This window comes from Cucurbita moschata, unplaced genomic scaffold (genome assembly GCF_002738365.1).
Source record: "Cucurbita moschata cultivar Rifu unplaced genomic scaffold, Cmos_1.0 Cmo_Scf00004, whole genome shotgun sequence".
Taxonomy (NCBI): Eukaryota; Viridiplantae; Streptophyta; class Magnoliopsida; order Cucurbitales; family Cucurbitaceae; genus Cucurbita; species Cucurbita moschata.
Window position 1 is genome coordinate 3138892 of NW_019268520.1, and position 24121 is coordinate 3163012.

At 38.8% G+C, this 24121-nt stretch overlaps 4 protein-coding genes across 4 annotated transcripts; all 4 read right to left on the minus strand.

Annotated features, from left to right (window-relative positions):
• Positions 1 to 2982: 2982 nt before the first annotated feature.
• On the minus strand, positions 2983 to 4478 carry LOC111442349. Its single transcript, XM_023079725.1, has 2 exons — positions 3718 to 4478; positions 2983 to 3395 (listed from the first exon to the last, which is right to left on the minus strand). Exons 1-2 carry the CDS (start codon positions 4235 to 4237, stop codon positions 3313 to 3315), a joined length of 603 nt encoding a protein of 200 aa, XP_022935493.1. The 5' UTR covers positions 4238 to 4478; the 3' UTR covers positions 2983 to 3312.
• Positions 4479 to 5719: 1241 nt separating this feature from the next.
• LOC111442128 (lipid transfer-like protein VAS) lies at positions 5720 to 6686 on the minus strand. Its single transcript, XM_023079407.1, has 2 exons — positions 5979 to 6686; positions 5720 to 5876 (listed from the first exon to the last, which is right to left on the minus strand). Exons 1-2 carry the CDS (start codon positions 6316 to 6318, stop codon positions 5791 to 5793), a joined length of 426 nt encoding a protein of 141 aa, XP_022935175.1. The 5' UTR covers positions 6319 to 6686; the 3' UTR covers positions 5720 to 5790.
• An 862-nt stretch (positions 6687 to 7548) lies between these two features.
• On the minus strand, positions 7549 to 15809 carry LOC111441868 (potassium transporter 4-like). The gene is made up of 9 exons (XM_023079037.1): positions 15677 to 15809; positions 14156 to 14396; positions 13810 to 14055; positions 12187 to 12237; positions 11819 to 12079; positions 11564 to 11616; positions 11133 to 11247; positions 10787 to 11041; positions 7549 to 9186 (listed from the first exon to the last, which is right to left on the minus strand). Exons 1-9 carry the CDS (start codon positions 15719 to 15721, stop codon positions 8099 to 8101), a joined length of 2355 nt encoding a protein of 784 aa, XP_022934805.1. The 5' UTR covers positions 15722 to 15809; the 3' UTR covers positions 7549 to 8098.
• A 2215-nt stretch (positions 15810 to 18024) lies between these two features.
• LOC111442406 (nudix hydrolase 13, mitochondrial-like) lies at positions 18025 to 21248 on the minus strand. Its single transcript, XM_023079805.1, has 6 exons — positions 20974 to 21248; positions 20778 to 20874; positions 19735 to 19855; positions 19561 to 19644; positions 18718 to 18867; positions 18025 to 18640 (listed from the first exon to the last, which is right to left on the minus strand). The coding sequence occupies exons 2-6, from the start codon at positions 20846 to 20848 to the stop codon at positions 18344 to 18346; spliced, it is 723 nt and encodes a 240-aa protein (XP_022935573.1). The 5' UTR covers positions 20849 to 20874; positions 20974 to 21248; the 3' UTR covers positions 18025 to 18343.
• Between the last annotated feature and the right edge of the window lie 2873 nt (positions 21249 to 24121).

A 24121-nucleotide genomic window follows, 5' to 3' on the forward strand; every position in this document is an offset into this window, starting at 1 on the left:
GGGGGGGGGGGGGGGGGGGGGGGGGGGGGGGGGGGGGGGGGGGGGGGGGGGGGGGGGGGGGGGGGGGGGGGGGGGGGGGGGGGGGGGGGGGGGGGGGGGGGGTGGAGAGGAAGAAAGCGTGATGAAAATGGAAGAAGAAACGTGAAAAAGAGGAGAAGAAGGGAAGTTGTGCGGTCAATTAGCAATACTGAATGATTCTGTGTATGACGCTTCTGAACAAAGCCATGGCCGCGCGCGCCGAACTTAACTGTCATCTGTCGGTGAAGATGGGTCGGGTTAGCTCCGGACTAAACTGACAAAGGGCACACCTCCTTTCCCTCCCACACGTTTAACTTTCACAACCGTTCATGTTAGGTTAACTAAGCTCGCTATTCTTGAAAAACCTAAAGAGCTACGGAATGAAAGGGGCTATTCGACCAAGGAGCTTGCCGACGGACCATTGTCGTCCCATTCTTGAGTGAGTTGAAACTCAGTTGTCTTATCCACTGAACTAGCTAGAAGCTATTGCTTTGGGTCAAAGCACTAAAAGAAAAGAACCAGGAAACACGGCTATAGGAACCAATAGTTTCATTTTAATTCTTCTACTTATCTACAAATATTCTAACCAAAGAGATGTTTGAGCCATCTAATGAACTAAGGAATCCAATTACTTTGATCGAATTGAGCCAAAGAGATATTTTGAGTTGAAAATTTCATGTATAGCATGGTATCCTAACCATCTCTGTACTGATTTAATTTAAATCATTAAGTTATTCGAATGTTTATACGTCTCACCGAACTTGAAACCAAACTGAAAGCATGTTTGAGAGTAATTTTGAAACGGTTAAGAATCACTTTTATCATATTCGAAATTATTCAAAAGCATATTTTTAATCTTTCAAAATTGATTTTGATCAGAAGGATTACACGCTGTGTATCAAGTACCATCCATTGATGGTCATTTTGAGGAGTAGCTACCGAAAGTGATTTGTGGTAAAAATTACATGTTATGCAGATCAGATCCAACTACAGATGATCACGTTTAGGTGAAAAAAATAATTTTTGGTTAGAAGATTTTTCACATTTTCAAGTAATTAATCACTAAGATCTTTCATTGTAATCTGTTTTGAGTAATTTTTACCGCTAAGGTCCTTAAATTTTTGTTCGCATATCTAACTCTAATACAAAAATGACTGAGTACTTTTCACCGTAATTTTCAATTGAATTGGTTTAATTTGATTTGCTGTAAAAAAAACTCGTAACTTAGACATTTGAACAAAACCCTACCCAAAGCAATAACATCTTCTCACTTACATTAACCATTTCCAAGCATTACAGGAAAATAAGTGTTAGTACAAGTCTATCGCTAGTAAATATTGTTGCTTTGGCCCGCTGCATATCATCGTCAACCTCATGATTTTAAAACTCGTATGTTAGGGAGAGGTTTCATTTCCACACCCTTATAAGGAATGTTTCGTTTCTCTGTCCAACCGATGTGGGATCTCACAATTCATCTCCCTTGGAGGCTCAACGTCCTCGCTGGCACACCGCCCGATGTCTAGCTCTAATATCAATGGTAACATCTTAAGCCCATCGCTAGCAAATATTGTTCGCTTGGGCCTGTTACGTATCACTGTCAATCTCACAGTTTTAAAAAACATTTGTTAGGAAGAGGTTTTCACACTTTTATAAAAAATGTTTCGTTTCCCTCTCCAACCCAGGTAGGATCTCACAATCCACCTCCCCCCTCCCCCCTTGGGGGCTCAACGTCCTCGAACAAACAACCCAGTGTTTGGCTCTGATACCATTTGTAACAACTCAAACCCACCGCTAGCAGATATTGTTTACTTTGGTCCGTTACGTATCACCGTCAGCCTTACAATTTTAGAACATATATGTTGGGGAGAGGTTTCCACAACGTTATAAGAAATGCTTCGTTCCCCTCTCCAACCGACGTAGGATCTCACACAAAATGCCATATTTCGTTACGTGAGATTGAACTTATCATTAGTAAGATAGAAGATGATGATCCAACCTGATAGTCGTTCCAACACAACACAATAATTGCTTTTGTTCAAGCAATGCCTCCCCCCACCCCCACCTAATATGGGTCTCAAGATGAGTACCCCAAGGGTACAAATTCATCAACTCATCCTCAGACTTTCAAGGCAAAGACATGAGAATCAAGCACCTAAAAAGAACAAACATCTTCCCTCAGCATTTCATACATCTGAATCTGAGAACCCAAACATATCAAAGTTCAAGTAGTCAGTCAATGTTGTTCAACTAGAGAACATGAGAGCAAACCCAACCAGAGTGAAATTGTAACAACGAACGAACCCCACCACTAGCAGATATTATTCTCCTTGGGCTTTCCCTTTCAGGGATTCCCTCAAGGTTATTAAAATGTGTCTCCAAGGGAGACGTTTCCACACCTTTGTAAAGAATGTTTCGTCCTCCTTTCCAACCGATATAGGATCTCACAATCCACCCCCTTTGGGCCCAACGTCCTTGTTGGCACTCGTTCCCTTCTCCAATCGATGTAAGACCCCCCAAATCCATCCCTCTTCGAGGCCCAGCATCCTTGCTGGCACACTGCCTGGTGTCTACCCTCGCAGGGTTCAGCTTCCTTGCTGACACATCACCTTCAAACCTGGTTCCAATACTATTTGTAATAGCCCAAACCCACCGCTAGTAAATTTCGGGCTTCCCCTCAAAGTTTTTAAAACGTGTCTGCTAGGGAGAAGTTTCCATACCCTTATAAAGCATGTTTCATTCTCCTCCCCAACCGACGTGGGATCTCACAATCCACCCCCTTCAGGGCCCAACATCCTCGTTGGCATTCGAAAATCATCTTTCAATTCTCAAATATCACCCTTTTTCCAGTACACATGCCCTGGTTCTAGTATCACATTCAAGTGAAGGGATATCCCAAAAGGCATCAAATTCAGAACAAAACAATGATATCCCAGCAGCAAGCATACAGTTCAGACAACAATAAAGTGCGGATGCAAAATTGCACTTAGATTCAATCAAGTATGAAGCAGCATATTGGGTACATTACTTCAAGGAGGAATTGCAGCACTGTAACCAGTCAGGTCAAGATATCCCACCTAGCTACTCTAAAGTACCTAACTCGTAAAGGGTTCCGGCAGGGGAGGAGGGGGTGAGATTATACAAAGAAAACTCCATTGAAACTGAGAGGCAGATAAGAAACAAAATGCACAAAATCTTTGATTGCAAGAACCAAAACAAGAGTTGAAGAACAAAGACGAAGGGATAAAGGCAACCAAACCAAATAAAGAGATTAAGCCTGGGTACCCGTCAATGCTTTCATCTGTATATGACTGTTTTCCCCACCAACAGCAGCCGCCGGTAAAGCTTCGTAAGACCCACCACGCCGCACGCCAGCAGCCCTGGCAATGACAGCATAAATGACAATCACAATAAGCAGAACAAACATAACGTGGATCAGAAAGGCCAGGTCCAAAATGGCAACGGCCCTGAGCCGGGATTCCTCCAAATCGCACTTGGTGGATCCCTCCACGCCATTCACCACATCCAGCAACCTGTGACATCCTTCAGGGATGAAGGCTTCGACATAAAGCGAAAGCCCCGTCTGAAGCACCCAAAGGCCTTGGAGTAAGAAGGTAACCCCCAAACCCAAATCGGCCACGAAGAGCCTAGGCAAGCAAGCAAGGACCAGGCAGAGGAAGGAGGCTAGGGCGGAGATTTTACCGGAGACGGAATCGCATTTGGCTTGAAGATCAGAGGTCTGAACAGAGGCAGCTGAGTAAGAGACGGAGAATTGCAAGAAGAATAGGGCGGAAGCTAGGGCAAAGAAGAGATCGGAAGGGAGGGGAAGAAGAGAGGTGGAGTCGGCGAGGAGAAGGGCGAGGGTAAGGATGAGGAAGAGGAAGATGACGGCGGCGAATTGAAGGGAAATGAAATGGTGGACGGGGGTGTTGCCCTTGAGGAGAGGATCAGGGTCGGCGGCGACGATGACCTGATGGACGAAAGCAAGAACGAGGCATGGGATTGCGAGATAGAGTTGCAGGTAGCGGAGACCGTAGAGATGGTGTTGCTGGTGATGGGGGAGAAGTAGCTGATGCGCGGAGGAAGGCGGGAAGGGATGGTAGGGCCTGGCGGCGTAGGCCTGCGGGGATTTGAGGAAATTGAGGGTAACGGAGACGATGTGGTAGAGGCCAAGCGAGAGCAGCGCCGACGACGAGAAAACATGGAAGATCATGGCAGCCATTGTTCTCTCTCTCTCTCTCAGAATGCAGAAAGACAAGGCAGTTTCAGATTTAGAGGCCGATTCAGATCCGAAAGCTTACAAACATGGTGTAGAATGATCGGCGGTGGGTTGTTTCAAGCGTCGCCGCCGTGAGGACAGAGGCGGAATCTGCAGAAACTGTTCGAGGAAGACGCAGAAATGGTGGTAAGCGAGGCGGGGAGAGACAGCAAGGGAGAGAGAGAGAGAGTTTGTCAGTCAGCATAAGAGATGCAATTTTTTGAATTTACCCCTAAACTTATTGGTAATATCAATTTAGTCCTTAAATTTTTTTATTTTGTCAAATTAGACCATAACCTAATTGCAATTTTTACTCCTCATTTAATTTCCGTTAATTTATTCATTGATCTTTTTAAATAATAATAATAAATATTTATAAACTCCTTAATTTCAATAAATAAAATTTTACATAAAATAAAAGTTGACAAAAAAAAATAAATAATAATAATAATCTCTAAAGTTCACAAAAAAAAAGCTCCAATGTAAATTTTTTAAAAAATTTTATTTTGTAACCATGTTTTATAATTTATTAAATGTTATTAAATGTATATGAGAAAATCATTTTTATGATTTTTTTTCTAAATTTTTACTATTAATTTTGAATTTTGAAATTTAATTTCTATTTGGTTGTTAGCTTTCAAAATATTAGGATTGGGTTGGGTTATATTTTTTCTCCATTTAAGTTTGTTTAAATTTTTGGAAAATGAAAAATTCAGTTTAATTTGTTATTTATTTATTTATTTATTTTTTGTTAAATCAACTATAGTATTTCAACTCAATAATAGTATTTTTCAAAAGATTAATATTTAATATTTATGATCGATGTTAGTGATATATTACAAGTTGTAAATATTTTAAAAAAATAATAATAATCCGACAACTCAATTGTGATGTCCCACATTGATTGGGAGAAGAACAAACCACTATTTATTTCATAAGGGCGTGGAAACCTTCGAGCAGCAGACGTGTTTTAAAGCCTTGAGGGGAAGTCCGAACAGGAAAGTCCAAAAGAACAATATCTGCTAGTGGTGGATCTGTGGCCCAAAATGGTGAATTTGGGGGTGGTCTCGCATCGATTGGACGAAGGAAAGAATATCAGCGAACACGCTGGACTTGAAAAAGGGCTAGATTGTGATGTCCCACGTTAGTTAGAGAGGAGAACAAACCATTATTTATAAGGGTGTGGAAACCTTAAAGCCTTGAGGGGAAGTCCGAAAGGGAAAAGGAAGCCCGAAGGAGCGGTCCCACATCGATTGGAGGAAGGAAAGAGTGTCAGCGATGACGTTTGAGTCCGAAAAGAGAGTAGATTGTGATGTCGCAAGTTGGTTGGGAAGGAGAACAAACTACCATTGTTAAGTAACGCAATTAAGTTGGTTTGGTTGTCAACTATGGTTAGTTGTTCGGATCAGTCCGTATCTATAATTATTATGAATAAGGATCATTTTCTGCCATTAAAACAAAAGGTCACATTATATAAGCCTCTAAAATGGAGAGGGGCATTAATGGATACAAAAACCCTAAAAGCGAAGAACTCCAGACATGAGAAGCGATGCGGTACTCGTAAGCGAAATCAGTTGCAGAGTGGAAGAGATGGAGAGCGAGCCTGCAATTTCAAATCAGGAATGGAATCAGATTTGAATTCAAGAAAAGAAAATTTTGAAACAGAGGAACGCCGGATCTGAAGCAAGAAAGAAGAGGAAATTACGGGCGTTATTGGCGGCGGCGAGGCAAGAGAGCGGATTAACATGTTCGCCGCATCGGCCGGGCAGGAGTTGAGCCTGGCTGACATCGATGCCGGCTTGCTCTGCTCGATCGCTTCCGTCTCTGCTGATTAAAGCGCAGAGGCAATCGGGATTGGAGTCGATCACCGATTTCAGAGGATTGCAGCAGCTCGACGGCGGATCTCGAGTTCCGTTCAGGTAATTTAGGCATGGAATTAACCTATTCATGCAGGAAGTGTCTTGAGCACGGCCTTGAAACGCCATGGCGGAAGCCAGTACGAGTAGCATTGCCGTCAAGGTTCCTGTCCAAGGCTTCATTTCCATTGATTTCTTGTCTTAACTAATTTGAACAAAGCTCTGTGGCAATGAATTCAGAGCTGCAGGGGCTGTAAGATATATATATAAATCAGGAAGTTGAAGAAAGGCATGAGGCGGAGAGATGGGGGTGGGTGATCCACCGGTGGCTTCTGAATCATGAGGGATTGTCTTTGACTTCTGGGATTGCTGCCGAAGCCGACTCGTGGTTGGTACAAAATGGGTGTTAGATTATATTGGTGAAGCTACCTAATGGCTGTTATCTTCTACAACATTTGAATTTTTAAATCTTCCCCTTTTCAAACCTTCGAACTTTATCATCCAAAATTCATTCAAAATTTAGGTTAAATTATGAAGATAGTTCCTAACTTTGAATTTGTGTTGTCCATAAAGTTTAGAGTTTAGGGTTTAATAATAAATTTTTAAAGTTTTTATTTTATGTCCGATAAATTTCTAACTTTTTAAATCTATGTCCTGTCAACTTAAAAGAACACATTTTGAAACATAAAGATAAGACAAACCCTCCTTAAATTACTATTTAGCACTACATGCCTAAATACACTCATGTTAGTCTAGCCTATAATTTCCATAATTATTTATTGAGAGATAATAAAAGCTTATAAACATATAACAATAAATAGTGTTAAGAATTTAATCGAGTGGTATACTGTAGAATAAGATTAGTTTTAGTTTTCTTTGGTTGAGTGGGATGAAGTGTAGCAATTCAAGTCCACCGCTAATAAGTATTGTCCGTTTTGACTTGTTACATATCACCGTCAGCCTCACAGTTTTAAAATGCGTATGTTAGGGAGAGAGTTTCATACTTATAAAGAATGTTTCGTTCTCCTCTCCACCGACGTGGGATCTCACAAATTCATCCCCTTTAGACCTAGTGTCCTCGCTGGCAAGAGTTTGATACTTATAAAGAATGCTTCGTTCTCCTCTCCACTGATGTAGGATCTCACAAATCCATCTCCTTTAGACCTAGTGTCCTCGCTATCTCACAAATCCATCCCCTTTAGACCTAGTGTTCTCACTGGCACACCTTTCGGTGTCTAGCTCTGATACCATTTATAACACCCTCAAGCCCACCACTAGCTGATATTGTCCGTTTTAGTCCATTACGTATCATCGTCAGCCTCCCAATTTTAAAACATATCTACTAAGGAGAGGTTTTTACACCCTTATAAAAAAAAAATACTTCATTTCCCTTTCCAATCGACAAAGAATCTCATGTAAAGACTCAGTCATTTATTCTACTAGTTCAAGTATAAGTGAGATGTTCGAACATGAAAGTAGTTTACAGCCAACAAAACACTTTCTAAAGTAAATATCTAAAGTAAATAAAGGCATTGCTGAAACGTTTATTCAACTGTGAATGGTTTTGGTTTATATTTTCACCTACAAATCGATCAAAGATGATGTAAAAAGGGTGTGCAAATCCAAACCTTTCCTGTTTGCAAGTGAGAGCACCCACCCAGATGTTGGGTTTAAGCCTTTTCCTATTTGTAATACAACTCATAATGTCTCAGTGAAAGATCCCTCCTTCCCTATAACATCATATATCCACTCTTTTCAATTGGAAAAGGGATGTCCAAAGCCTAATCAACTTATCACATAAAGCTAATATTGAGTCCAATCTACAGCCAATCTCAGATACTACCACAGATCTGAATCATCATGCTGCTGGGTCTTCCCTCACCCTCTGCGAGCCTGCAGATGCCATCACCGGGGAGTCTAACCAACGACGTCTACTCGAAACAATCAGAATACATTGTTCTTCAAAGTACTAAACATAATATATCATCCCCACTTCGATCAGACTGATGTGGGGGATATTGAGTGCAACAGACGGTCCTCGGCAGTTCTTTCGAAGGAACGAGTATCCGATATCTATCACGAGCTTTTTCAAATAAGATGAAGATCTTCTGGCCTTCACATATGAGTGTCCCATTATATATGCTACACCGGCGTCTTTGGCTTGGATCAAGTCCATCAACTCTTCTCTAACTCTGGGGTCCATTGAAGGGCTGGGAGATAATTGAAACCTCACATGGCGCCTTCTTAGTATTGGATTCTCATCCTCATAGACAGATCGTAAGCTTTGGAGCGTGGCAGATTTGCTACTATAGATGGAGTTGCTTGTACCAACTTCTTCATGACCCGATACTATTAAGCTCAAGCTTGATTGTATACTCCGAGTGCTTATTACTGCCATCCTCCCATCAACTGTACTACTTTCAGAGCTTGAGAATTGTGGCTCCTCTGCTTCCATTTGAATAAATTCCGCAATGTTTAGCATCAGTTGATTCTCAAAGTTTCCATCATCCTTCTGAATGTCCTTGTAGCCATACCTCACTATGCATCGGTACATGCGATACGGCCTAGGACAGACTCTCCCGATGAGAAAACGTTCTTCGGGCGAGACATATGGAACGGGAACAGATTTTACACACACAAAGACTAAAACTTTGTGAAACGCAGGGAGATTTGTCACAAAGTGAGAAAATATTGCGGGAACTCCTGTTGCCAATTCTGAGTATATGAGACCAATCCCAGGGACACGAACTATACCCAGGCTAGGGCCTAGTCCAAGCAACCACTTCAGTGAAACTTTATTGTGTAGATCAAAGTAGTACTTCTTGCGAGTGCCATAATGCCAGACAAACATAACAATCATAAAAATGGCTGACAGCACAAGCGGGACCCACCCTCCTTCAGGCACTTTTATGATTGCTGCAGATAAGTATGCTGCCTCAACAGACCAGAAGAAGATGAGAAAAGGTGCGGCCAGGAGGATACTTTTTTGCCAAACGAATATAATGACAAGTGCCATAAGAAATGTAGTCGTGAACATAACTGCCATACAGGCAAGTCCTGGACCATGAACAAAAAACAAAGTTATATACAGGATAGGAGTAAACATTGCAAGCAGGAAGAAACTAAAATACCTCTCATGCATAAAAGAAACCAAGGTAAGTTTTTAGAGACGAAAACTAAAAGAGCTCAATTTGAATCAGACTTGACATTGTTTCAGAAACGCAAGTTTATAGTTACTAATTGCATCCCCCTAATAAAACGGACAAAACAAGTTTATGGTTATCAACTTTTATTTTTCCTCCACTCCATAAGTTCTATAAGCACTCTTGAGAACTCGTAGTTCGTCACCCTCTCCATCAAATGTTATAATCAAAACAACTTTCGAAGTCCCTTATTCGAAAGAGAATGAGGACTTTGTTTGCACCAAAGGAGAGCAAAGATAAAGATGAAGAGTGAAGTTCCTACAGTCTATATTGCAAAGTGGTGAAGAGAATAATGCAGTAGATGATAAACCCACGTTTCATTTAACCTATGAAAGAAGATGATAGGCAGTGGAAAAGAAATTAAACACATCTACACATGCAGGAAATGACCGAGTTTCTTGAGAATCTGAGTCCGTTGGATGAAGACTTGAGCTACATGAACTGTTTATCGACTTAAGATTACAAGTTAGTTCAAGAAAGATGGCAGCCAGCTACTGGTTTGCCAATATCCAGGGAATATATGAAGGGAGAGATGGATGAGAAGTCAGTAAGTACAGTGGGTGCAGCTCTATATGAATTTTCATTTCCATTATCACTTTCAAGTTCAGAATTCTCTCACTTTTCAATGCAAGAGACCTTAGTGAAGTGCATATTAATAGCCATGCCCAATGGAGGTTGAATGCCGGATTTCGTTTAATGAATTTTGAAAACATTATCACTGAACACTTCAATTGGATACGACTAGAGTGGCTAGAACAAGACCAATCCACAAGAAGTGTAAGCATTTTAAGTACAAAAACATAGCAAAGGAGTACAAGGTTTACAAGAATGAAATGACCTTTATGTAGTTTAAAAAACTCATCGCAGTGGCAAAGAATGTGCAATTTAGAGACTTGTAATGTGTTAGGAACATATTTTTAATACCCCAAAAGTGTTTTCAATTAATTAATTTTTTTACAGAATTTACATGGCGTTGGCTACACATTTCGAAAAGTGTACTTAAAAGCAATTCTAAACACAGTTTATAAGTGATCCTATTATTTTCAATCTACAAGTGGAGTACAAGGTCAAGAGAATGCGAAAAACTCATCTCAGGTGGCAAATAAATGTGCAATTTAGAGACTAGTAATGTGTTAGAAATAGACTTTCAATATCTCAAAAGTGTTTTTAACCAAATAAAACATTTTACAGAGCTACATGATGTTTGGTTACATTTCAAAAGTGTTGTGCTTAAAAATACTACTCTCAATAGCAATCCGTAACAGACTCAACAAATGATCCTATAACTTTCTTTGGAGGCACTTGGTAATTATAACCACTTATATGCACTGTGTTACTGTTACGTGACCCAAAATTGTTATTGAACCTCCACCAAAAACTAATGTGCTTCAGTGTATGTGCACGCATGCAGATGAAAGTGTGCTATGTGCATGAGAGAGAGTCTAAGCACTTACCATAAGCATTTCCAATCAGTCTCGTATCTTGAAACCCTATTGTAACGGAAAGAGTGAAGATCATTAATATCCAGTTTATTTCTGGGATGTAGACCTGCCCATATATGTGTTTAGAGGTGTGGACAACTTTCACTCTTGGAAAGCAACCAAGGGCATGGCATTGTTTGACAATAGAGAAAGTAGCAGTAATGACAGCCTGGCTCCCCACAATAGCCGCAAGGGTGGCAATAACAAAAACAGGCCAAAATACAGGTTCTGCAAGAGAGAATAACGGCAATGACAATGATTAAGATCAGACTACTTGAAATCCAAAGCACTGTTGAGAAAGCAAGATTGGTTAACTAACCAGGTATCGAGTCGTAAAAACTGTTTGGAAACAAATCAAGGTTCTTAGAAAGAAAGGCAGCTTGACCCATGTATTGTACTACCAAACAAGGGTAGATAACAAATGCAAATGCAAGCTGCAAGAGCAAAGACTCCGTATTAGTTGCTTAAAACATTCATTAGTTGTTGCTAAATGAGACCATTAGTCATTGGCTTAATCCACTGAGACAAGATCAAGTAATAGTCACTATAGTATTCCAAAAATCCTGCAAAGAGCTTCTTCAATATCATGGAAGATTCAATTATCTCTACCATATTTTTTATTCAATGAGTGGAATCGAAAAGGTGAATATGGAATATATAAGTTCCTCTCCGCTCATAATGGAATTTGGTTGCCCCACTCTTATGTCTGTCTATTCTGCTGCAAAATACTCAGATGGTCAGAAAGCTCACCCTTATCGACAAAGCAGTGAAATGACCAAGATCTGCAAACATCGCCTCAGTGCCTAAACAAACCACATAAATTCCCATTAATCACCTTGAAAGAAGGATAATACTTAATATTATGTTCCTATGTAAAACAAATCACAACCTTATAAGGCACCTATAGCACTCAATTCTCTAACTTCTACTAACTGACAAGGACAAGGTCCATAAGGCTAGGGAAAACAGAACAAAATGCATATAACAATTCCAAATTCCACATACCAGCTATGGCCAGAAGAACCCCACCGAGAGAAAGCCAACCATCTTTACCAGTAACTCTTAAGAACTTGATAATATAATGCGGGGAAATTGCACATATAATTCTTGGGTTCCAATGAATTACGTTGTACAGACCAACGGAGAAAATCGACAACAACCAGATGATAACTATTGGAGCAAATATAAATGCAACCTTATGGGTGCCACAATGCTGCAGAGCAAACAGACCAACCAATATGGCACAAGCTATCAAAAGGAGTTCCCCTACAGTATAGATCATCTTAAATGAGAATCAGAACAGTATATTATGATCAACGACTTACTCTTAAGCATCACAGTTAGTCATCATCTATGCAAAGATAATAGATTACCATTGGTCAATTTTGCTTCAGTAAATTGTAAGCCTGAAATTGCGGATAGAACTGCAAGACAAAGGACATAACATACATGAGCCAAAACAGTTTTAGGATCATGAAAACCAAAATTGTAAGCATTCCAGAATGGTGGCACCAGTATTATAGTGAAGAATGTATAATTGAATATTGTTCGTGTGGGACACAAGGAGGATCCTTTGGTCCAAGAAAGTAGTAAAAGTATAAAAATAAATGGCATGTAAAGATAGCTTCCACTATTCTCTTTTCAATTTGATAACTTGTTTACTACAATTGAACAAGGACATAAGGAGGGTGGTAATATTTTAGCGCAGTGATATACCTATAACCATAAATTCGTACCCACAATCATGAAATTCCTTTACATTAATTTTAAAGAGCATTGTTTTTGTGAGATCCCACATCGATTGGGTAGGAGAACAAAGCATTCTTTATAAGGGTGTGGAAAAATCTCCCTAGCAAACGCATTTTAAAAACCTTGAGAGGAAGCCTGAAAGGGAAAGCCCAAAGAGGATAATATCTGCTAACGGTGGGCTTGGGCCGTTACAAATGGCATCAAAGCCAGACACCGGGTAATATGCCAACGAGGAGGCTGAGCCCCAAAAGGGGTGGACACGAGGCAGTGTGCCAGCAAGGACGATGGGCCCTGAAAGGGGTGGATTGGGGGGTCCCACATCGATTGGAGAAGGGAATGAGTGTCAGCGAAGACGCTGGGCCCCGAAGGGGGGGTGGATTGTGAGATCCCACATCGGTTGGGGAGGAGAACGAGCATTCTTTATAAGGGTGTGGAAACCTCTCCTTAGTAGACGCGTTTTAAAAGCCTTGCGAGGAAACCCGAAAGGAAAAGCTCAAAGAGGACAATATCTACTAGCGGTGGGCTCGGGCCGTTACAGTTTTTCACTATTAAATCTTTTATCTTTGCTTCATGGGAAAGGATAGGCTGGGAAAGTCAGCAGTTGTTATACGACTGATAATTATTACTTAATAATGATCTATTATCAGATGTTAGTCAAAAGAACATATTTTGTGTTTTTAACGTAGCTTACATTCAGGGTTTTTCTGTTAGGGCGTTGGTGTGGGCCTGCTGGTTAGAAAGAAATCAGAGACTGGTTGAAGATAAGTTCTCTACTTTTTAAGTTTTTTTTTGCAGTGTACAGTTCACTGCCTCTTGGTGTCATAGCAACAGCGACTTCTTTTGTAATTACCTAAGATGGTTGATCATTAACAATTCAAAAAGCATTTGTAATTAGCCTCTTCGGGAGGGGATCTCTCTTCCCCAGCCCTGAGGTTGTCTTCTTTTTATTATTATTAATGAGTTATATACGTCCAGGCTTCTTATACCTTACCCGTTCAGATGTTTAAGTCAGAGTGAAATCAATTGTTAATGTAGAAAAAATAAAAGTAGCTCACGCTCTAAAAGAAGTTGGAGTAACATGTGTATTTAGAGAACATGCATGATGCAATCTATTGATATCAGTAAACTGCCAGAACACTTGAAGACACGTCTAGGTATTCAGGATCCTTAAATATAAGGAAAAGAAAATCAAACACCTATGGGGTCCTTATGAATCTTACGCTTACGACAAATAGTAAATACCAAACCTGAAATTGCAGGAGTCAGCACTCCATCACCAATGACCATGCAAGCACCAAATAATACGACAAGAAGTAAAATCGTCCTAAGTGTTTTATGCCTTTCCAAAAACCTTTTTAGTTGAGAAGGGGCTACTGCAGGAGAAGATGGGCCATATTTGTAAGCTGAGAGCTCCTCATCAGCTGCTTGTTGGTTAGGAAGTAAGCTCAACTTAGCATGTCGGCAGAGCAGGGAGTAAAGAGCAAAGATTCCTCCTGAAGCCAGAGAACAGATGGAGCAAAAAAGAACCTTAAATGTTTAATTAAATACATTCCACATAAGTGAATGAGCTAAGTTCCGCAATCCAACCCATACCTTCGCCATTGTCATCCGCGCTCAATACAATGAAGACATATTTCAATAATGGTATCAGCGTACAAGTCCAGAAGATCAAGGAGAATGCACCAAATACAACTTCCTCAGTTCGATATTTTCGCAACTTCTCATCAAATATACTTGAGTAAACGTAGAGGGGTGAAGTGCTCAAATCTCCATACACTACTCCAAAACTTTGGTATGCAAGTATTAGATTCCTTGTAAGGTATGCCCGCGAAAACTGCAAAAGCAAGACATAAGCTTAAGTTAAAACTGGAAATTTAATCAACTTTACGGAAAAACCAAAGATCCAAAAGAGTTCCCATTGTACTATCGCTAGCAAAAGGATTGATATCCAGTGAAAGAACAACAAAGATGTGCTGGAAAAAGCACCTTTGGCCAGGTTCGGCCTTTCACAAGATAAAGTTAACTCGATGTTTTGGGAGTAAATTCTATTTATAAGAAACAGTTCATTTAACAGATATGTTGTATCTATGAGTTAGGTCCACTTCCACCAAAACATGCCACGGTTTGTGACGAGGAAAATACGCCTTGTGAGTCAGACGAGACTAAACCAAAAGAGTACACAATTAGGATGGTGAAATCTTTACCAATGCATCATAAATTTGCAATTTATCATCATCATCCACTAACGAAAACTATACGGTTGAGTTGATACTGCTCGGTCACAAGATTGGAAGAAGGAATTTGACACTTTCAACCTGTTCCCTACTCTAACTATCTAAGTTGAGAAAAGCAGGACGTCAATTCTGAGTTCACACTTATAATCAACGTGCAACGACTAAATTATGCGCTCGGACTCCAAACAAAATTCTAATATACAAGCAAGCTAAGCTAAACTCCAGCCTAAAGAATACTATAATCATCTAAAGAAAACTAAATAAAATGAAGACCTAAGTGCGTTATCAGAAAGACACTAAAAACAATGATGACGACGACAATGATGGCAGGGATAAGAATCAGTAAAAGAATTGGAATAATTGTAATGAACGAAACAAAACAAAAATGCTGATGACAGGAAGGAGCCAAGAAGAACCACCAAAAGAATCTAGAGACTGAGAAAAGAAAACCCGCGAACAACTTAACCAAGAACAAATACATGAAAGGATTAACAACGAAGCCGTAAATCTACGTATCTAACAATTACCAAAACAATGGCAATAAAATGTACGAAACGAATCGCCTCAGAATGCCTACCTAATTCAAAATAGAGAATCAGCAACCTACAAACCAAATTCACGAATTTGAAAAACGCACATTCGCGACAAAATCGGAGGCAATCATAGAACAGATAAAGATGGCAAGAAGAATTTCGAGACAACAGTAATTAGGATTGGTAAGAAATCAAACAAGAATAGCGCGATAAGAAATTAGGAACGACAAATACAGAGCCAAAACAAGAACAAGAAACTGAAGCAGAATCATGGTGGAAAATTTACAGAAAACAAGCAGAGACATCGAAGAAGAGAGAAGAGAAGAAGGAAAAGGAACGAAGAAAACCTGAGAATGGATGGAAGAAGTGGCGAATCCAGATCCTTGCTCCATTGGAAGGCGGAAGCCGCCTGGTTGTGAGAATTGGACCTCCAAGCTTAAGAGAGAGTCGGGATGGCGGAGAAGGAAACCAGACGCGAAATTCTGTAAGCTCAGCTTAAATGATAATAATAATAATATTATTATTATTATTATTATTTAAATGAATAAATATAAAAATAATGGGTGGAAGGGTTTAGCCAATCGAAGGCGGTTGGGTTGGCGTCTGGCTACTGTACACTTGAGACCACGGGCTGCGTCGGTGGGCGACTTTTTAATTAATATTAATCTATTTTATTTAATATAAATATCTATTAATTAAAATTAAAATAGATAAATTTCAAGGTTTTTTTTTAAAAAAAAAAATTAAGCTTTTAAACCTTATTTTCCTTTATTAATTTATTTAGAATTTCTAGTCGAATTCTGAAAATAAAAATAAATTTGTTAAAATAATTTCTAGTCTAGTCAATAAGAGGCTGGACCTTAAAGGGGTTGAATGGTGAGATTTCATATTGATTGGGGAAGAGAACGAAACATTGGTGTGAAAACCTTGAGGAAAAGTCCAAAGAGGACGATATGTGTTAGTGGTGGACTTGGACCGCTACACTTAGACTTCGGATGAGCCCAAAACTAACCAAACCCTAAGCTTACTTAGCTCCTTGACCTAGCCGGCCCAACCTGGGAAGCCAAACTTTGGATAAAAGGCTTGCTTAAGCCATCTAGGCAAAGGCTAAGGAGCTCAAGTACGAGATGGCCCAGTACATCCTCAACATGTCTTAAGCTCGTCTCTAGTTCGAAGAATTCCAACTGATCCATTTTAATCCCTTTTGATCTAAATAAAAGTGAAAACTCGAAAATTTTAAATCAATCTACGAAAAATAAAATGTTACAGCTCGAATATAAGCAAGTTCAATCTACTTTCAAACGTGCAATATTTTAATTAATTTAGATTAATTGAAAGGTTTTTTTTTTAAGTAAACTAAAGTATTAGTTTTAGGGGTCATGATTTTAAAATACATAATATTGAAAAGTAATAAAAACATTAAGAACACAAATATTACATATAATTCTTTTGAATATTTTTGGCAATTTATATTCTTACCAAAATTCTAAACTATTTCTCTTTGACACTCTTGTGGGTGTTGATAAGATTATTCTTGAAATTGGTTGGATAGGATTTGTGGGTCCTACTACCCATTATTCTCTTCTTGAAATGGTTGTCGGTTTTTGGATTTAGCTCGCCAATTGACTATTGAAAAGGAAGTGAGGTGTTATTTTATTTCGATCATATGCATCTTAAACCTGGTCTCTAGCTGGCACTCAATATACAAGAAGGTGGTACTCGATTGTGATCATTTTAGGGATGTATTTAGAGATATTTGTTTAATCCACGGGTCTCGGAGGGGGAATGAAAAATTTTATTTTCTCCTCTAAATATGGCCAATGACGAAGATTATATTCCCAATGACTGAGATTATATTCTCTATCTCTAACCTCACCCAAATTTCTACTCCATTCCACCTCGGTTTATATTTATATATTAATTTTGGAAGACTATTTTGGAAATGAAATATTACTTTTTTTTTTTTAATAAAATTATGTTTATATATATAAAAGGTTGAAAATTTTCTCTAAAAAATAATAATAAATTTTTTAAAAAATGGGATCGAAAGACCCACCTATTCTATAGACATTTCTAATTATATTTATTAATTATTCTTTTAACAATTTTATGAACTTTAAATTTTATATCCAAAAGATTTTCATTTTTTAAATATTTAGGAAAGTATATAAATTCTTTAATTATATTTACTAATTATTCTTTTAACAATTTTATGAACTTTAAATTATATTCAAAAGATTTTTATTTTTTAAATATTTAGCAAAGTATATAAATCGGTGAAATTAAAATTAAAAACTTGTTAGATACAAAATTGAAAGTTTGAAAGCGTATTAAAATTGTTTTAAAGAAAAAAATGAAAAAAAAAAAAACAACTTCTCATCGGTCGGATTCGTTACGATCGCCCTCTTCAATTTTCAATTTGATCAATCAACTCCTTAAACGAAATTATTGCAATTAAATCCGTAATATATTTTAAATTGCACTCCTCGTCAAGAACTGTACCCTCCTTAAATTCTAAAAGAAAACGTAGAAGATAGACATAAAATTGAAAGTTCAATAAATTATTAGACATAAAATTAAAAGTTGAAGACCTATTAGACGTTCAAATCAAAGGACCATTCTAATATAAGGACTAAATAGAGAACGTGCAGGGACTAAAATGTAATTAAACCAAATTTGTTAGAGCAGTGGACAGTAAACACAACATTTAAAGCATGTTGTTCATTAAGAGCAGCGGCAGCAGCATTACAACCACCGCCCAAAGGCCATCGGCATGAGTCAGTAAGCCATCAATTCACTATCTTATTAACACAGCTACAACAACAAAGCAACCACTACAGTTGCTTCCTTCTTCTACGTACAAACATCCAGCATCCAACAAAAACAACCCAAAAAAAAACAAGCAAAAAAGAAAGAAAAGAACCCTACCTCCTATTTCACTTCATACTTTGTTCTTTCTCAAAGTTGAACCACTTCCTTCTGCATATTACACCAATCCACTGCACGTCTTTTCATCATTCGGTTAATGTAATGCCTAATCTGCAGCCCCTTGAGATGCCCCCTATGCCTGCTGGATGACTTCTACTGCTGTGCTGCTGACTGAAAGGAGGCGGCCTTCCACAGCAGTTGGATGATATCAATGCACAATCAACCACATTTGGAACTGTTACTGGGCTTGTCTCTGCTGCTGCTGCTGCTGTCTCTTGCCTAGTTTCGCCGTTTTCGTCCCCTGCTAGTACTCGGAGAAACACTTCGAGTGCCATGCGCATCCATTCGTACCGGCACAGTCTGAATGCCTCTTTAACATTGAGCTGCAATTCAAACACATGCGAGTTAAAAACTAGTCTCTAGTCGAGGAGTGCTGCATTTGTGTAGTTTATCTACTGACCCATATCCTATGGCGGTTTCCTTGCTCTGGCCATGACTCGAGCTCTTCGGTAACTTCTAAGGCGAACATGTATCCTCTGCATGCTCCCTCCATGCTGCAAATGTCCTGATTGCTTTTGCTTCTAAACTCCCAAACTCCGAGAGGATTCTCCTGAAGAATGAAACAACGCAAGTTTATTTTCCAAGTGGGAGAAAGAGTGCTGTCTTTGCAGTGGTAGATCTCAAGTTACAATAAGCATGAAGTATGCTACTAATAAGTCAGTCAATAACGTGCTAAAGCATCCATCTCATGCTTTTTGCAGTTCCGCCGACCAGTTAAGTATAAGTTTCTTAATGTCTAGACTATCAGTTGGAGAGGCGAATGAAGCATTTTTTATAAGGGAGTGGAAACCTCTCCCTAACATATGCGTTTTAAAACCGTTAGGCTGACGGCAATACATAACGGGCCAAAACAGGCAATATCAGCTAGCAGTAGACTTGGGTTGTTACAAATGGTATCAAAGCCAGACATCAAAGGGTGTGCCAGGAGGACGTTGGCCTCCAAAGGGGGTGGATTATGAGATCCCACATAAGTTGGAGAGGGATACGAAGCCTTTCACACAAGGGTGTGGAAACCTCTCCCTAGCATACGCGTTTTAAAACTATGAGGCTGACGACGATATGTAATGGGTCAAATCGGACAATGTCTGCTAGCGGTGAGCTTGAGCTGTTACATAAACTATTCCTAGACTTGCTCTTATGGCGATGACATGCCAACATTTCCTACAGCAACTCATTGACGAGCATCCGAAAGATTCTACAACCAACATCCTTGATGCAAATAGTAAGCTATATATAAACTTACATTAAGCTTTCCTCTCACTCCGGCTTCTTCCACGGCTTCACGACAAGCTGCTTCCAGGATGGTCTCATCATCCTCCCATCCCCCCTACAAAGAAAAACAAAGAGAAACATTGAAATCTAGGACAGTGGTATTTCATGCCAACACCTTCAACCAAGAATATGCAAAATTATAAACCTTAGGAAACACAAGGTCATCACGATTCGGGGAAGAAACCATGAGAACTTCAATCTTGTTCTCGATGTCGCACTGTTCATTAACTTCATCACTGTCCTCTATCAGTCTATAAGGAATGCATCTGTTGTGCAAGTGCCAACAATTAAGCAACAAATAAGTATCGATTGTTAAAATCATGTAAGTTACAATACCATCCACAAAATTATGCTAAACAAAACTGCATCCAATACTAAAAGGAGATATCGCCGAATTCACATCATGAAACAATTGATTCCCCTGTTCTTCAATCTAGAAAGTGTTCCATCCAGTTATCTTCTCATCATATAACTCTAATGAAAGATACCCAAAGATACCCAAATGAAAGATACCCAAATGTCTTCGAATATCATAACAAAGTTCATAAACCATTAAAATGAAAGATACCCAAATGTTTTCGAATATCATAATCACCCTCATGGACTTTTGGAGCATAATTTGTTCCGGCAAAAGTCCACACTGATAACAACATAGTTCCTTTTTTATTCTATATCTGAAACGCCCACTACAATTCGTACTCAACCACAAACGAAAGGTTAGAGTGGTGTCGTTGATAACTCTGATATGTCAGATGTCAGATGAGTGCAGTGGTTAACAATTTCCACAAAAGAGACAAAATAGATAGCGAAACCCCTTTTGTTGTTCATGTAACCGAAGTCAATAAGAAGACCCACTATGGAGATATATAATAAAATAACTATATATATATATATATATATATATATATATATATATATATAATATGTATTGATCTCTGTACCAGAAAGATACAATAATTGAAGATTGAGATGAGCGAAAAGCAAATCAGTAGCGCAGTAATTTGAGCAAAAACCAAATCAAATAGTCGTTTCTAAACCGAGGAATTTATAAGCGAAATGAGACTATTCATAATCATTAAAGATGGGAGAAAAGGAATTATATGCTATGAGTCATGTAGAAACAAAAGGGAACAAGACAAAGAAGAACGCGACGAAATAGCAAATAACAAAAGAGAGGAAGAGAAATACCCTGAAACGAGACGAAAATGATCGTCGTATCGCTGACGATGTCGCCCTGTTCTTGCTAACACCACAGACATCACTTGATTCAACGCAATCCTCCCCGCTAATGAACAGGAACAGAAACAAGAAGAGATTCAAACGAGGAATTACAAGGAAATTACATTACATCAAACAAAAACAAATGAGAACGAAGAAATCTAACCTAGTGCAGAAGTGGTTATACACAAATTGGAAACGGCGGAGGAAGAAAGAATCAAGCGGCGGCGGAGCAAAAACCAAGGCCCATGGTGGAAACGGAAACGGAAACGGAAAGCGAAATCGGTGCAATAAATGGAGGTTTGTGTGACTGAGAGAGCATTGAATGTGAGGCCTTCAATGGCCGTTCAGGAAGAAGAAGAAGAAAGGATGAAGCAGAGAAGATGAAGGAAGAAGAAAGGAAAGGAGAGAGAGATTGCCGCGGGGCCAATGGCATAGCAACGGCGCCCATTTTATATTCCACCACACACCAAACCCATTATTCTCATCCTTCTTACTTCCATCTTTTAGAGGGACTAACTTGCAAAAACAAACTCTTGGGGGACTAAATTGCAAAAAAAAAAAACAAATTAGAACCCGACTACTTGTTCTTTTAAAATTTACAATATCGATGTACACGGGTTGAACCAAAATTCCGAGTTGATTAAGTTGGTCACCCTTGCAACTCCAATAGAGTTCACAATCTAATCCAACATGAAAACCGGGTTCACAATTTCCTATTTTCTGGTTGGGTTGGATTGAGTTATCCGGTCATCTTTTTTTAATGTTACATTAATAACTAAAATCTCGTAAAAGCTCAATAAGGTTGGGTTAGGTTATAACCCTATTTTCGAGTTGGCCGGGTCAATGTCAACGTGTGAACCAATCCAAAGTTTCGATTTTTCAAAAATTATACCCAACCCAAATTGAAAAAAAATAACCCGACCATAAAGGTAGTTTGGGTTTGTCGGGTTTACGGGTCATACGTACACCTCTAGTATTACCCTTAAGTGCTTATAATTTTCTAATCCATTAGTATGATGAAAATTGAAACATCGATTGTCAACGTATCATCAGCTTCGATTGGGTTGGGTTATAACCCTATTTTTGGGTTGGTTGGGTTGACCCGACCATAAAGAATGTCAACCCCTGAACTAATTCAAAGTTTCGGTTTTTCAAACTAACCCAGGTGAGACCGTAAAGGTAATTTGAGTTTGTTGAATTTTCGAGTCATGTGAACACCTCTATTTATAAATTTCTAATCCATTAGAATGTTTGATAAAAATTGAAACCCCGAACGTTGTGGTAGTGACCTAGAACAAAAATCGAGACTCGAACGTTGCCACATCATTCTAAATCATCGCTCCACTCATTTTAGGTCCCAAGTTTTTCATCTAAAATTCCAACGAATAAAAATTCATTTCCAAACAAACTAATAAGCACAATAAGAACGAGACAACTTATTTTCAAGAATAAATTTTTTTGAATTATTGAACACAAAACTGATATGATACGACAGTGATCTATTTACTTTTAAAATATAATGAGAAAAAGAAAGGAGGGGCCGATTGTGAGGTCCTGTGGGACAATAAATTATTAATTAGAAAAGGGCGTACCCAACCATATAATAAAATGTATTTATTTGCTTCCTTAATTCTTTAGTAGGAGTGGGTGGGTTGGTTCGGGATCATACTATTCTCTGTGCCTACCTTCCAAGAAAGTGCATGCATTATTATTAAAAACGTTCTATCGACCAATAAACTTTTGAGTTACTTAGGTTTTAGAGGCTCGAGGAAACAAATCTCGGATACATCGAGACAGAAACCTATAATCTTATATCAATTAGAACGGTTGAAATTTTAGTACGATACCTTTTAAGTAAGTTAAAAGCAGAATTTGAATACGAATTCGATCGACACAGCCTGACACGAGTTGTTTCAGCTCGTCTTGTTTTTTCTCACTGAGAAATAACATGCATCTTGCAAATCCTCGATATAATGTTCATGCTCGGGATTCATATCAAGATTTGAAATTGGGATTTGATACCTGGTAGCCCCGACATTTCCCTACATCCCGACATGACCATATTACTTGCTTGTCGCTTCTCCACAAACCAACATAAGTCATTTTAGCATGTTTTGTTCTCACTCACATACTTCCGTCGAGCAGGGACGAAAGTCAGCCTTAGTGATCTGACGTGCCAAGTGGACGTCGCTCAATGGATAAAAGTTACTATAGGGATAACAAGATGATCTTCCCCAAGAGCTCACATCGACAGGAAGGTTTGACACCTCGATATCGACTCTTCACCACCTGGGGTTGTAGTATGTTCCAAGGGTTGGGTTGTTCATCTATTAAACTAAAAAAAATTACGAGTTTACCCAACATAAAATTACTCCAACCGAAACACGCTAACTTTGAAGTTTTTATGATTGAGTCACCGAAAAGGAAGGTATACCTTGTTGATATATGTAGTAACTTCAATGTACGTCTTTCTCAATAATTCTATCTCTATGATCATTCTCATTCGAATGTGGTCTCGGTTCATTCATGATACCCTTTTTGCTCGGTCGTGACCCTCTACTTAGAAGTCACATGCTCACTTATTCCTCTCGTGGGTCACCACAAAACCAATCGTATAAAGCAAAATTCTACTTCAATACCCTTTGTAACACTCCAAACCTAAAATCCCGACTCTATGTGCCCTAAAATGCTGTAAACACATATGCACGATCTATTTTTGTAAAACGATGACTGTATACGCACATAAAAGATTGAATAGTCCATTGCGTGGCACTTTTTGTCTATGCACATGCAACTACACCTTAATGGAAAATATTGGTTCCAAAATTTAGTTCCAAAGTGAACAAGCTTTCGAGATAACGAAAAAGAAAAAGAAAACATAACAAAGTCGAGCATATATCCATTCAACCTTTATCTATTCAGAATAGCATCGAGTTTATCGTTTAAAGAAAACATATCATACTCGACAAATTGCGGGGGAAGCTTCATGTTAGCTTCGTTGAAACCCGTCCTTTTCAACTATTTCTTTAGACGAGCATCTGTTTTTTTATTTTACCACGAGTATATTAAGATTCTAATTTTAAAGACGAACATTTAGAATGACTTTTGATATTACCATGTTTTTTAAAGTTCGACGGTCGTTTCAACCCTGTCTTTAACCTAACACGCTACCGTATTCTCAAATATTTATATAATTTAAAATTGATTTAAGGGCGTGTGGGTGGGTTTTTTGTGGGCCCTATGCCCTAATTACGAAGGGGTGCCCCAAACACAAAAGTGAACTAAAAAGTAAAAATAATGGAAGCAGGAGA